Source organism: Macaca thibetana, chromosome 20 (assembly GCF_024542745.1).
Source record: "Macaca thibetana thibetana isolate TM-01 chromosome 20, ASM2454274v1, whole genome shotgun sequence".
Classification (NCBI taxonomy): domain Eukaryota; kingdom Metazoa; phylum Chordata; class Mammalia; order Primates; family Cercopithecidae; genus Macaca; species Macaca thibetana.
Genome location: NC_065597.1, coordinates 10338647 through 10352209, shown reverse-complemented (window position 1 = coordinate 10352209; position 13563 = coordinate 10338647). Strand labels below are relative to the sequence as shown.

The following is a 13563-nucleotide window of genomic DNA, read 5'->3' as shown; positions in this document are numbered from 1 at the left end:
GCACTCCAGCCTGGGCAACAGCGTGAGACTCCGTCTCAAAAAAAAAAAAAAAAAAGATTTATATCGGTGAAAGCAGTTGGGGTAGCTGGTATTGAGAGCATTAGAAGTGCAAGACAGGAGGCCGGAAGTCGGGAGGCTGTTGCTATGATGGTGGCACGCACAAGGGACTGGAAACATTAAGCAGGAGTAATTGATGGTTACAGGGAGGCCCCTAAAGGGCCCCTCCCCTCCCAACTTCAGCTGAAGTGGCCCTGGGGCAGGCGGAGAAAATCCTGAGACACACTCCCTCCTCAGGCCTGGCCCACAGTGTTGGGAAGGGAGGCCGACAGCATCAGGGATCCCTGCCCCCATTTCCACCTAGAACTCCATGGCTGACTGCTCTAACTGTGGTGGGAAGTCCTTAGGCATGGGCATGGTAGGCCCTGGATGCCCAAGGATCTGAAGCTTAGCTGGGGGAGGGGGAGCAAGTGCCCTCCAGCACACTTTCCAAAGGAAGTGCCATTTCATCAGTTCTCAAGGTCAGCCAGGTTAACGGTTAACAGTTAAAAACGTTATTGGGGCCAGGTGCAGTGGCTCATGCCTGTAATCTCAGCATTTTGGGAGGCCGAAGCGGGCATATCACCTGAGGTTGGGAGTTCGAGACCAGCCTGACCAACATGGAGAAACCCCTTCTCTACTAAAAATATAAAATTAGCCGGGCATGGTGGCGCTTGCCTATAATCCCGGCTACTCAGGAGGCTGAGGCAGGAGAATCGCTTGAACCCGGGAGGCGGAGGGTGCGGGGAGCTGAGATGGTGCCATTGCACTCCAGCCTGGGCAACAAGAGCAAAAGTTCATCTAAAAAAAACAAAAACAAAAAACAAACAAACAGTATTGGAGCCAGGTGCGGTGGCTCATGCCTGTAATCCCAGCACTTTGGGAGGCTGAGGCAGGTGGATCACTTGAGGTCAGGAGTTAGAGACCAGCCTGACTAACATGGTGAAACCCTGTCTCTACTAAATACAAAAAATTTAGCCAGGTGTGGTGGTGCATGCCTGTAATCCCAGCTACTTGGGAGGATGAGGCAGGAGAATCGCTTAAACCTGGGAGGTGGAAGTTGCAGTGAGCCGAGATCACGCCACTGCACTCCAACCTGGGCAATAAGAGTGAAACTCTATCTCAAAAAAAAAAAGAAAGAAAGAAAGAAAAGAAATTGGAGGTGGCACTGGGGAGAGAGGAGGTGAATGGCAGGGAGAAGTCTGAGGGGCGGTGGCTTCAACCTATCCTGTGAACTCCACAGACTGATGGGCTCTTCTTTCCTCAAGGGCTTGGGGTCTGTGACCACAGCCTCTGCCCCGTGACCAAACCTCCAGCTGGACCCAATACTTCTCGCTGCTTCTGCCCCCAGGGGCTCTGGCCTGTCTCTGGCCCCCACCCTACCCATGGTTCTGAGTTAGGTTTTTAATTTCTTTTTTGAGATGGAGTCTTGTTCTGTCGCCTAGGCTGGAGTGCAGTGGTGCAATCTCAGCTCAGTGCAACCTCCACCTCCTGGGTTCAAGCGATTCTCCTGCCTCAGCCTCCTGAGTAGCTGGGATTACAGGTGTGTGCCACCATGCCCAGTTAATTTTTATATTTTTAGTAGAGACAGGGTTTCACCATATTGCCCAGGCTGGTCTTGAACTCCTAACCTCAGGTGATTGGCCTGCCCCAGCATCCCACAGTGCTGGGATTATAGGCGTGAGCCAAGCCCGGCCCTAAGTTAGGTTTTAATCAGAATCCGGGGCTTCCTGCACAGAAGTGGCTCTTGTCAGAATCAGCCCACATCCTCCCACTGGCCTGGGGATCTTGAGCCTGCCCTTCTGCCTCTCTCCCTTCAGGCCTCTCACCAGAGACCTCCAAGTCCTACAAAGGATACCAGGCAGGACCATGCAAGCTTGAGGACTGAGGTCAGACTGTCAGGAGCCTTCTGGAGATGGCTCCCAGACTATGCCCCTGTTAATGCTGTCCAGGAAGGCATCCATTTGGAGCAGTGCCTCCTGCCCTGCCACTTCTCCTGCAGCAGGCTGGCAGCCCAGCCTCTCCCTTGGCAGGTACCCCCAGACCACAGGCCAGCCCTCCCCGCAGGCCCAGCATGGAGGGAGGCTGAGGACTCATCTTGGAGAAGGGCAGCAGTCCCATCCTCTCCCCACCTGCTTCAAAACACCAGCCCCTCAACCGCAGCTGTCAAAGTTTGTGGCCTGGCCTGATGCCCCATCTTATCCACCAGCTAAGTTTGAAGGCAGAAGGGGAAGACTGTCACTGTCACAGGCTCAGCCCACAAGGTTCAGAGCTGGCTCAACATATCCCAAAAGCCAAGCAGACTTTATTTCTGCAGCAGTCTCTGCTGGCCAGGGTGCCTGCACTCCTCTACCCTCCGCCCTTCATGGCTGCTGCAGTGGCCGCAGCTGTGGCCCGTGGCCAGGCACATTGTCAAGGTTCAGCGATGCTGCAGTCATAGCAGAAGTTGAAGTTGGTGGGGGGTGGGGGCACAGGGGGTGGCTGCTCAGGGATGGGCACGTTCTCCAGCTCCAGCAGACGCAGCTTGGTCTCCATGGTCAGCAGCTGCTCCAGGTCCAGCCGTGTCTGCTCGCTGCTCATGGGACTGCCCAGCAAGGCACTGAGCCCGTCTGTCCACAGGTAGAACTGGGGGTGGCACAGAGCCATGAGGGTCTGCCCATCTGCCTCCCCTGCCCACCTGCTGACCTCAGCCTGGCGGACACTCACCTCCCGCTTGGAGGGGGCAATGAAGTTGAGGTACGCCTCCTCCTCCCCGCGGTCATAGCTGATCGAGAAGGCCAACTCATAGAGGTCCTGGGGAAGCAAGGGAGCGGGGACACTGAGCAGAGGACAGGGCAGGCAGAGGCGGGTGGGAAGGAGCCCCTGGCCTGCTGTACCCACCTTGTTCTGCTTCCCGGAGCCCTTCTCCCGGACATGGGGGCAGTCCTTGCCTGTCAGGAGTGCCCTCATGTCGGCCACGGGGACTGCAGGAAGAAGGCTGGGCTGAGCACTGCGGCCCCGGCAGCCCCGGGGCCCAAGGAGGTCTGGGGAGAGCAGGTGTCTGGCCCCCGCCCCTGCCCGCCTTACGTTGCTCAGGTAGACTCTCCAGGGTAGGCGGGCTGGCGCCCTCCTCCATGTCTCCGTACTGCAGCAGCTTGTGGTTGGGGGACAGGCAGCAGAACCACAGCTTGTCTGTGGAGAAAAGGAAGAGGGCCAGAGTGCTGAGAGGTCCTGACACCAAGCCAGCCGCCCTCTGCCTGCCCTCTGCCCCCCACCCATGCCCACTCAGAGACCCTGGCGCCGCCGGCTGCTGATCTTGCGGAAGAGCGTCCCCTCACAGAGGCGGAGCAAGCGCTGCTGGCGGATCAGGCCCATGAGCTCTGGCTTCAGCTTCTCCCGCAGCTCCCTGATAGAGGGGTGTCACTGAGCACATCTGACTTGGGGAGTAGCCCAGGGGGCACCAGGGAAGGTGGGGCTAGGACTGAAGATCCATCCCCGCAAACTCACAGTATAGGGGGAGCCAGTGTGCCCTCTTGGTGCAGCCGTTCGGTCTGCCGCAGCCGCAGCACCTCCCCGTATGTGAGCGCATTCACCTTGGTTCGGAAGAGCTCCAGGGAGGTGGGCTTCAGGGCCAGAGTGCGGGCCAGCTGCTCCCGCACCACCTGCATGACCTGGGGCCGCCCAAGCTCAGCTCAGGGCCTGAGCTCTGTACCCAGATCAGCCCCCTGCCCTGGCCCAGGCCTCCCAGCTCCCACCCCACCCACCTTGTCGAAGTCCTCCTGTGTGGCCCGCATCTCCTTCCAGGTCTTATTCAACAGCTGGATACCCACACAGAAGAGCTCGTGGAAGCTCTGGTCTTGGCCGAAGAACATGGGTGAGAAGTCCTGGGCTGTCTCAGAGCCTGGAGCGGGGGGGCAGGAGGGGCTCAGGGAGAAAGTGCATGCAGCCCCTGGCCCTCTCTGCCCTTCCGTCCCCTGCTCTTAGCCATGCTGTGCCCAGTCCCGGCCACTCACAGGGCTCCCCAACGTGGAGCAGCTCACACAGCAGCACCGTCAGCTGGATACTGCCCCGGGCAAAGGGGCACTCGTGCTTGTCCTCGCGGCTGCTGTTCTCTAACACAAACTGGAGGGGGCAGAGAATGGGGCAAGGTGTCACGGCTAAGCCCATGGGGACCCTGCCTGGGGGATGCTGCCACCCCCCACCCTACCCTGTCACCAACCCGGCTGTACGCGCTGGGTGCATTTCTGGAGAAGTACAACATGTTGTCCAGGGCCAGTAGACCGGGGGGCACGCGCTCCAGGTCCTGCCCTGGGTTGCTGTTCTGGGGGAAGTGGGCACAGGCAGTTCAAGAAGGGTCATAGCCCCCCGGAACAACAGCCCTGGGCTGAGGCAGGGTTGGGGAGTTGGGTAGGGGGGATACTCACAGAGAAGCCCAGTTTGCGGAACTCTCGGGCACAGAGGGAACGGCGACGGTCAGCACTCAGCCCGGTACCCGAGGACTCCCCCTCCACCTCAAAGGCAGCCTGGCGTAGGACCTGCAGCTGCTCCCGCTGCTCCTGGGGTCAGTGTCGGGTGGTAGGAGAAGGGATCAGTATTACAGATTCAAGGCCAAACTCCAAGCCACCCCCGCCTTGTCCCCACTAAAGACACACACCTGGCTGTAGGGGTCCAGGGGCGTGCGCATACGCGGCTCCAGCAGCCCCAGCGTGAGGGCCTGCAGTACATACAGGTGATGAGCCATCTCGTCGCCCATTGGTGCTGCACTGTGGATGATGTTCTGCAGGACAGCCAGACCCAGGTTTGAGCAAGGGCTCACTGGGAGGGAGGGGCAGAGAGGTGCCCCTGGCCCACCACCTCCTACCTTATAGATGAACTGGCGAAGGTTCCTCTGCCAGAGATAGTCAAGCATGTGCTGAGGGAGTAGAAAGAAAGGGGGCTTAGATTATTTCGCCCTAGGGTGGGGCGGTGCCTACCGGGTGCTGTCCACATCCAGCCACTGATCGACACTAACCTTGCGTTCTACAGGGCTGGCCCCCTGCAGCAAGGCTGTCAGCAGGGCCATGGCCTTGGTTTGCAGTTGCTGGTTCATCCTATGGCAAGAAGAGGGCTCAGTGGAACATTCAGGCTCCAGCCCTGCTCCCCACATCTGGACCCCAGCCCCAGAGGCTTACACTTGTAGGTGCACCAGCAGCCTATCCAAGGGCACCTCACTCTTGACCAGCTGGCCCAGGGCTGGGCTGCTCAAGGTCACACTCTCCAGCAGCCCAAGGGCCAGGGGTGGCACGGAGGCGTCCATGAGGTTCATGTTCACGTAGCACACCACCTGTAAGGGGTGGGGGTGTCACCACCTCACCCCCATGGAACCCGGGTCTACCACTGCCTCACTGCTCCACTGCCCCCACCCGCTGCCCTAGGAAAGCCCACCCACCTTCCTCACAAAGGGGATGCTCAGTGTCTCCCAGGACACCACGCCGTGCTCCATGAGCTCCAAGAAGGCCCTCAGGCTGAGGGCCAGCACCTCTCCTAGGCTGGAGGGGGGACATCTGGGGCTGAGCAGGACCAGATCAGGACCAGAAAGCCCCACCATCTCCCCCAGCCCACACATCCCTGTGCTCACTCGTCCCCATCCTCAATGATGGTGCCTAGTCTCTGGAGCCCATTACGGCTGATGACCTCCCTGGCAAAGGTCATGTCCGAGGCCAGAGGGACGAGGTGTCTCAGGGCTTCCCGGCGCCCTTCACGACTGTCACTCTGCAGCCCACCCAAGAGCTGCTCAGCCTCAAGGTCCTGGCAGGAACGAAGCAGGAACAGAGGTGAAGAGGTTGGGCACAGTAAGGGTGGGACCTGGAAGTGTGCGGCCCCGGGTGTCAACTAGGTGGCTCAAGGCAGGTCTGGGGCGGCGGCCTCTGGGGTAGGGGCCTCCGGACCTGGGGCAAAGGGGCAGGGATGGGGTAGGCAGGCCGCGAGGGGGATTACTGGGGCCGTGCTGAGGCACAGGATGCTGCCATTCTTGATCTCCGCGCGGTTCTGGAGAAGACAGCAGAAAGGGCAGCGAGGTCAGGGAGGGCACCGAGGACTGATCAGCTGGGGTGTCGGTGAGGGCAGCTGGGGGTCAGTAAAATATCCCGCTCCGGTAGTGGGATGAAGAGCCAGAGATATCGGGGCCAGGTGGGTTAGCGGGGTCGGAAGGCGGAGGGTGGGGCGGGGGAGAGGGTACTCACATTCTCAGTGATGTATCTCCTGTGCCCATCCGCAAACTGCAGGGCGTAGCGCTCAGAGTGCGTCAGGCTCCACCTGCGGGGCACGAGGCTCAGCGAGGCCGGCAGGGGGAGCCGCCCCTCCTGTCCACCCGCCCTCCCGCCCTCCCGCCCTCCAGAGGCCCTGGCCCAGCAGCACTCACGCGTCGCACACCTCCTTCAGCACAGCGGCCAGGGGCTTCGCCTGCAAGTGGAGCGGTCATTCTAGCGGCTGGGGCAGGGAGGGATGGGGAGGAGCCTGGGGGGAGGGGTGGGGCGGGCTGCCCCGAGGGCCAGGGGGCTACTGGGAGGTGGGGCCGCGGGGCAGATGGAGGCGGGACCAGCCAGGTGACCTGGTCCAGCTGGATGAGCTGCGGGATGGCGTCACGCATCTGGATGGCAATCTTCACCACGTTCCGCGGAGGCGTCATGGTCCAGCCGGGGCGTGGGCACCTGCACTTTTCGGAGACCGTGCACCTCCGGCCAAGGGTACACCTGGCTTGGGGCCCCTGGGGACGAGGAGGTCTTCCCTCTTTCCGAGACCTGACCTTGGTGTCCCGCACTCGCGGCCCAGACTGACCTGGCCATGCAGTGCAGCCTTCCCATGAGAGCCGAGGTTAGTTCCGGGTTGGAGTCCGGGGATAGGAAGGTAGGACGGCTCTGCCTGCCCCGCCCCGCCTGCCCCGCCCTGCCGAGGCGTCCCCGCCCCACACCTACGTGCAGCAGGTCGGGGCGGGGAGGGCAGGCTGCCGGAGGCCGCCCCACACCCCCGGTTCCAGCAAGGTGACCCACCCAGTCACACTGCCAATCCAGCACAGTCCCAAGGAGGGTCCCGAAAGAACCACATCAGAGCTAGCCTTAGGCACGGTTTTTATTCACTTGGACACTGTACAAATATTACAATTTCCTTTTGCTGCAAAAAGTATAAAAATAATCTTTATATAGGAATCCATTCGTTACTGTAAATCTTTCTAAATCTCTGCAAATGGCTCTAAATGAGGGTAAATGAATAAGCAGAAATGAAGATAGGATATGGGGCAGCAGGAGGTGGGGTCAATCCTCAGGGCTGGACCACCCAGACTCCTCCTGAGACCTCTGTTCCTTCTTGGTAGCCACCCCCACCACCTGCAGGTTCTAGGGCTAAAGGCCCAGCAGAAGGGGGCACGTGAGAGGCCAGGAGGAGCTGGAGGGTCAGGGGGTGGGGGACAGCGAAGGAAGCTAGGGGCGGTGCTGGCACGTGCCCAGTTCCATGCCACCCTTCACTCCTAGGGGAAGTAGCTGGCAGGAGCAAGACAGTGAGGCTGGACAAGCTGCCCTATGGGGGGGCGATGGCAGCTCCTCGGTTCTGTGCCACTGGGTGGCAGCCGAGCCTGGGCTGGGGAAGGCCGCAGAAAGGGAGAAGCAAACACTTTGGCTCCACGGTGATGGGGGCTGATTCCGTTCCCCTGCTCTGCAAGCACAGAAGTGCCAGCACAGGAGCCGGAGCTGTGGCCAGAACTGTGTGGTGAGGGGAGGCTGGAGAAGCCAGGCGTCTGTGGCTCTCAAGCTGTGTAGGGGTCGGATGGGGGAGGTCCCCAGGCAACCCCCAGGTCAGACAGTCTGGGTCCCAGCCACACAGGGCATGTCCCTGTCAGTCAGAGGTTGAGAACAGGCACATCAAAGAGGTCACAGACACCTTCACTCTCGTCCAGGTTGTAGATATAATCGTGGTCTCCGGGGGGTGGAGAAAGACGGAGCAGCGGGGCAAACACTGCAGAGAGCACTAGTCTCAGGCCCTGGGCCAGGGCTCCCCTAGCAGCAGCCCAACCCCTGCCCACAACCACTCCCACCTTCCAGGGCCACCCACCTTCTGAGGACATCAACTCCTCCAGCAGCTCCGAGCTCATGCACTCTGGGAATGGAGGGAGCTCAGTTACTAACATTCCAGCTCCCAACTCTCCAGCTACCAAAGCCCAGGAAAGGGAACCCCACCTGCCCATCAGGAACTTCACCCTTTGCCCCAGTTACCATAAGCGCCACCACAAGGTCCTCAAAAGGGCAAGAAAACAGCCGTAGGACCCAATGAGCTGTGTCCCTTACCCCTACCCCCAGGGAGGAATGCAGCAGCCTACCTCGTGTGGGATCAAAGATTTCTGACAGCTCTTTGGGAAGTTCCAAAACTGAAAAACAAGAAAGCCATGCTCAGGACACAAGAGGTCCAACCTGGCACCACTACAGCCCCGTGGCTTCCTCGGATCCTATACCACCCACCCTGAGGCTCCACACAGCTGAGGAAATGTAGTAGGCCCTGCCTAGGCCAAGCTGGCACTGTCTGTTGGCCTCACTTGCTAAACCTGAATTCCTCAGTGCTGAGCCCAGGGCACCAAAGGCCCACTGCAAGTGATTGGTACAGCTTTTCTAACTCAGAAAGGTCACAGAAGCGTCTTTCTGGGCTCAGCATGCACCCCCTGTCTGATGGAAGGTACCCCATCTGTCCCACCCTTGCTGAGCATCTGCTCTGTGCAAGACTCAGAGACCAGACCCTGGGTCAGGTCACCAGGCAGAGGTGGTGGCGCTACAGGGTGATGACTCCACTACAAACCTCTGGCCAGGAGGACACAGGGGAAGCATAAGAAAATGCAACCAGAGAGGACCATGAGGGATTTCACATGCCAGGCTCAGGAGTTCAGATCTTATCTGGTGGCCCTCAGGGAGTCATTAAAGGTACTTTTGCAAACAGAGAAATGCCACATTTTTCTGTCAGGCCTGCATTTCAGAAAGATTAGTCTGTCAGTCAGGGTAAAGAGAAAGATGCTGAAGAATCCAGGACAGAGGTGGCCAGGGGTCATCCTGAGTGCTGAGGATACCAGGGGATAGGAGAGGACATCTGGGACAGACCTCGCTTAGCTGGCATGGGGTGGGCAGCAGAAGGAGGAGGGAGAAGGAGCTGGAACTAAGAGTGAGAGCCAAGGATCAGGCCTGGATAAATAGGGCCGACGGTAGGGTGTGCAGAGGTGGAAAGCAAGCTTCAGGGAGAAACTAACTTCAGTCGAGGACATGCAGGAAAAAGTGTCCATTGGATGTACAGAGGACGGCAGGTGGACACCAAAGTGCATATCGGGAAAAGATCTAGGCCAGGCGGAGGCTGGGGATTCGTTCACCCAGAGCTACAGCCCTCTCCAGGAGTGGAATGGGACATAGCCCTCAAAAACAGCAATGTTTAAGGACATGCCAGGGAGAGTTCAAGAAGCCAGTGAGACAAGAGAGCCAAGAGCTGGCATAATTATGCCAAAGGAGGAAAGAATATTGACACGGACCAAGAGAGCACCAGCAAAACAGGCTGGAGGCTGCTGGGCTCAGCAGGCCTTTGGTAGCTTCTCAAGAGTGACACTGCTGTAACACTGGGGCTGGGGGAGTGACTGCTGCAACTTGAAAGGTGACTAGGAGACCAATGAGTGGAGATTACTTTTTCAAGGAGTCCAGACAGAAAGGAGACAGAGAAGATGAGAAAGAGTGATACAGAGAAGTGTCAATTAGTGAGGCGGTGCTCCAATAGGTGGCAGGAAAGGGCTTGAGAGAGGGCAGGGAGTTCTGTGTTAGCCTAGGATGGGGTACTAGAGGGGGCTCCAGCACTGACCCAGAGGTGCTGGCAGAGAGCTCTCGTGTCCGACAGGGTTGACGGGAGAGCTGGGTTCCATCCCCATTGTTTCTGACCTAGGACTGGACTGAGACTAGACTCTCTCTCTCTGCCCCTAGGGGGCAGGTACTCACCACCTGTGGGGTCTGCCTTGATGGGCTCAAAGGAGGTAGAAGGGTTGGGTCCAGATAAACTGCTGCTGTTACTGCTGCTGCTGCTGCTGCTGCTGCTACTGCTGCTGCTGCTGCTGCTGCTGCTGTCCAGCAGGGCAGAAGACTGCAGTGGCCGGGTGTCCAGTGCTGTTGGGCCCAGTGGGAGTGAACTGAGCTCACCACTGTCCTTGCTATCAGTTCCAGGGCCGCCACTCACTGCAATGATAGCCCCCAAACCCAGTCACACAAGGTCAAGAAGAGGTTGTTAAACCTGGCTGTGCTGGAACCCAGACCCAGGAGGACCCAAGCCTGGTTTCCAGACCCAAGGAGAATTAGGCATTGCCAGTCACCCCCGAGGAAGTAACCTAAAATTTGTCACTACAGGAGACAGACAGGAACATAAGACCTACAGAAAGAGACTCGTGGTCAACATGTCTGCTGTGGCCGTACTTCAAGACAGGCTACCAGGGCAATTGAGACACCAGTGGATGTGGATCTGGGGGAGAAAACTGCCACCAGCAATGTCTCTTCCCACAGTCAGAGGTTCCCTATTAAAAAGGGCCCATTCAGGCGGGCATGGTGGTTCAAGCCTATAATCCCAGCACTTTGGGAGGCCGAGGCAGGCGCATCATTTGAGGTCAGGAGTTCGAAACCAGCCTGGCCAACATGGTGAAACCCCGTCTCCACTAAAAGTACAAGAATTAGCTAGCTGCGTGTGGTGGTGGGTGCCTGTAATCCCAGCTACTCGGGAGGCTAAGACAGGAAAATTTCTTGAGCTCGGGAGGCGGACGCTGCAGTGAGCCAAGATTGCGCCACTGCACACTCCAGCCTGGGGGACACAGTGAGACACCGTCTCAATCTGAAAAAAAAAAGGCTCATTCATTACCATAGCAAGGGAAGGCTAGGTGGAGGTCAGGAAAAAGACAATCCCCATCTTGAAGGGTCTCTTCCAACTCTGAGTGTGGTGTTTCACAACACAGAGATACTGCCTCTTGGGCCTGTCACAAGCTCCCATGGTGCCTCACCTGTGATCTCAGCTGCTGGGCCAGCCATTCCCTGGACTTCTGCGCTGCCGGGGACAGGAGTGGGAGTGAGCTGAGGACTATTTGGACGTGAGGCTTCCTGGGATTGGGACTGGGCTAGGGCAGGCTTCGGCAGAGGTGGAGGCGTGGAAACAGCAGGTGGGTTCTGGAGCAGATCTTCAGGTGGTGGCACAGGCACAGCCACAGGGGGTGAGCTCCATGCCTCCTTGTTCACCAGCAGAACCTCAATGGGACCACTCACACTCTTCAGGTGAATCTGGTACTTCTTCTGCCCATTGAGACCCTAGAGATGGGTGGTAAGGGATGGGAGATGGGTAGAATTGGAAGCAGGCTTGGCTCCTGCCCGACTCTGTCAGGACCAGTGTCCTCTCCCACCCAGGATGCCCATCCTCCTAGATAACCCCAAACTCCAGGCCTCCCCTACCTGCCCCACCCGGGACTTATCAGTCTCCACAGCCAGCACCCGCCCTCAGCTGACCCCGCCTGCCTGGGCTAAGCACCCACCTCTGGGATGGGCACCTCCAGGCTGGTGCCTGATGGGGCCCGGATGGCCAAGAGGGTATCTCCTAGAATGACATGGAGAATGGGTCAGAGCCCATGGGCTCAATCTGAGCTGGGAACAGAGGTGCCTGTCTTTTGGAGCAAGGCAGGAGATCATGGTCTCTGAGGGACTAGACAGTGGACCTCACCCATTCCCCATAGTGGCCGGGCAGAGCTAAAGCTCTTCTCTTCCTGAGAGCCCAGAGTCAGTAACCAGGAAATCTGGGTTCAAGTATGTGGAGTCAAATATCACTGGCCACAGGCACCTCACTCTTCCACCGATGGCTGTTCCCTAGGTGAAGGTATTCTAGCCAAGGCCAACATCCCTTTCCCATGACCAGTCAGGAGGATACATGATGGAGAAGAAACACATCAGCAGGGCACAGTGGCTCACACTTATAATCCCAGCACTTTAGGGGGTTGAGCGGGGAAGACAGCTTGAGCTCAGGAGTTCAAGACCAGCCTGGCAACATAGCAAGACCCTGTCTCTTTTTTTAAAAAAAAAAAAAAGAAAGAAAAAAAAGGAACATATCCTGCATTCACAATGCAATTAAACTAACAAGTTGGAGGTGGGCACCCCCATGCCCTGCATGTAAGAGCCTGCACACAAGCAAATACACACATATCCTCTCTCCCTTTCTCCCCCTTGTACCTCTATCATACCCAAGAAGCCAAATCCAGGAAACAGTACAGTTGGGAACAGACCCAGGAACCCACTCCAGAATTCCTGTACCCTCTTGGTATAGCTGACCTCCACAGGGTCCCAGTGACACTCAGACAGAAGACTTACCCTGCCTGGTTCCTCTCTGAGCAAGCCCCAGAAACCCTCTTAAGAGACGGAACTCTCCTGAGACACTGAGCCCAGTGCTCAGGGATTTGGTTGAGCCCAGCCCACCCCCTCACCCCTACCCAGGCTCTGCTCACCAGCAAAGCATCTGCAGATGTCCTCATGAGTGACGTAGGCCAAAGTGTGAGGGTTAAGGAGAATGGCCGATGCCCTATGGTGACAGATGGCAGACTACAAAAAAGACCCAATTCTTTAGCCAAGGTCTGACACAGAGGCCCCTCAGAGAAAGTTCTGGGGACTCAGGTCCACTGGGGGAGGGATCACAGGCTAAGACTGGAAGGGGAGAGGCTCTGAGGAGGGAGCCTGAGGCTGGGCCATGGCCAGGGGCCACAAGACAAGCTCCCAAGAGGAACAGGGAGCTTGCCCAGGGCAAGTTGAACCAGAGGGCCCCTTGCCCACTCCCCCCAGGAGGGACCGCCAGGAGGATATCAGCTGTTCTGCACGTCCTCTGTGACGTTCCGGATGCTCTGCTGCACCCACACCTTGTGCTGGTCTAGTTCTTGCTCCCGCTGCTGCAGCTCCTCGATCTCTGCCTTGAGCTCAATCAGCTTGTCGGCAATCTCCCGGGTATTGCAGCCAGGCCCCACACCCCTGAGCCCAAGGAGTGGGGCTGAGAGGGACTGCTAACAACTCTGGGTCCCACGGCCCCTGCCTTCTTTGGCACCCTCCACCCCACACCCGACACTTCTGGGTGGGAGACTCTACTACCCTCCCACTATCCCCACTCACTTCCACTGGATGCTGTTCTTGGACTTTTTCTCGATCAGCCCGATACCTTCCAAAACATTGGTAATGTCGTAAATCCGCCGCTTCTGGCGTACAGCTAGGGTGTCAGCTGCCTGGCAGACAGAGTGGAGAATGCTCAGCCCCACTCTCGGGTGTACCCCCAGCCACCCTGAGACGTGGTCTGGGAAGGGAGTAACCTGGATTCCAACCCTGTAGTGCCTGCCAGGCGCTACTGCAGCTCAGGCCCGCAGCTCTGTCCCATAGGCAGCTCTTCTCCTCGCCAGCCAGGAAGGGCCACGAGGACGAACACCTGGAGCCCCGAGCCTGGCCCATAGCTGTAGCTCAATGGCCTCGGCCGAATGAATGAAACATTCCCCGGCTTCTCTCC

At 58.3% G+C, this 13563-nt stretch overlaps 2 protein-coding genes across 3 annotated transcripts in view; both read right to left on the bottom strand.

The window, feature by feature from the left end:
* Positions 1–2296: 2296 nt before the first annotated feature.
* Positions 2297–6930, bottom strand: ELMO3 (engulfment and cell motility 3). 2 transcript variants are annotated; one of them, XM_050774928.1, is made up of 20 exons: positions 6832–6930; positions 6416–6456; positions 6237–6309; positions 5992–6042; positions 5633–5802; positions 5444–5543; positions 5187–5338; positions 5027–5105; positions 4877–4927; positions 4670–4792; positions 4440–4571; positions 4235–4336; positions 4029–4137; positions 3780–3916; positions 3523–3686; positions 3309–3421; positions 3103–3207; positions 2917–2999; positions 2743–2829; positions 2297–2661 (listed from the first exon to the last, which is right to left on the bottom strand). In XM_050774928.1, exons 5-20 carry the CDS (start codon positions 5704–5706, stop codon positions 2449–2451), a joined length of 1824 nt encoding a protein of 607 aa, XP_050630885.1. In that variant the 5' UTR covers positions 5707–5802; positions 5992–6042; positions 6237–6309; positions 6416–6456; positions 6832–6930; the 3' UTR covers positions 2297–2448. The 2 variants fall into 2 exon arrangements, with proteins under 2 accessions (XP_050630885.1, XP_050630884.1); XM_050774927.1 differs by having other exon boundaries at positions 6605–6896.
* Positions 6931–7104: 174 nt separating this feature from the next.
* The window catches only part of E2F4 (E2F transcription factor 4), a 22427-nt gene continuing 15968 nt past the window's right edge, over positions 7105–13563 (bottom strand). The window contains exons 3-11 of the mRNA XM_050774951.1: positions 13179–13288; positions 12879–13040; positions 12527–12570; positions 11567–11628; positions 11045–11345; positions 10002–10235; positions 8363–8410; positions 8098–8142; positions 7105–8001 (exon numbers count right to left, since the gene is read on the bottom strand). Of these exons, the coding sequence (XP_050630908.1) occupies positions 7886–8001; positions 8098–8142; positions 8363–8410; positions 10002–10235; positions 11045–11345; positions 11567–11628; positions 12527–12570; positions 12879–13040; positions 13179–13288 (1122 nt within the window). The 3' untranslated portion in view covers positions 7105–7885. The remainder of the gene's footprint in view (positions 8002–8097; positions 8143–8362; positions 8411–10001; positions 10236–11044; positions 11346–11566; positions 11629–12526; positions 12571–12878; positions 13041–13178; positions 13289–13563) is intronic.

What these genes read in the sequence shown, in the direction of transcription:
- ELMO3 (XM_050774927.1), bottom strand. Translation starts at nt 6,682, where the DNA reads ATGACGCCTCCGCGGAACGTGGTGAAGATTGCCATCCAGATGCGTGAC. An exon ending in GCATCCCCTTTGTGAGGAAG is followed by an intron (nt 5,339 to 5,443) that starts GTGGGTGGGCTT and finishes CACCCCTTACAG; the next exon opens with GTGGTGTGCTACGTGAACAT. An exon ending in CACAGGAGGACTTCGACAAG is followed by an intron (nt 3,687 to 3,779) that starts GTGGGTGGGGTG and finishes GGGCGGCCCCAG; the next exon opens with GTCATGCAGGTGGTGCGGGA.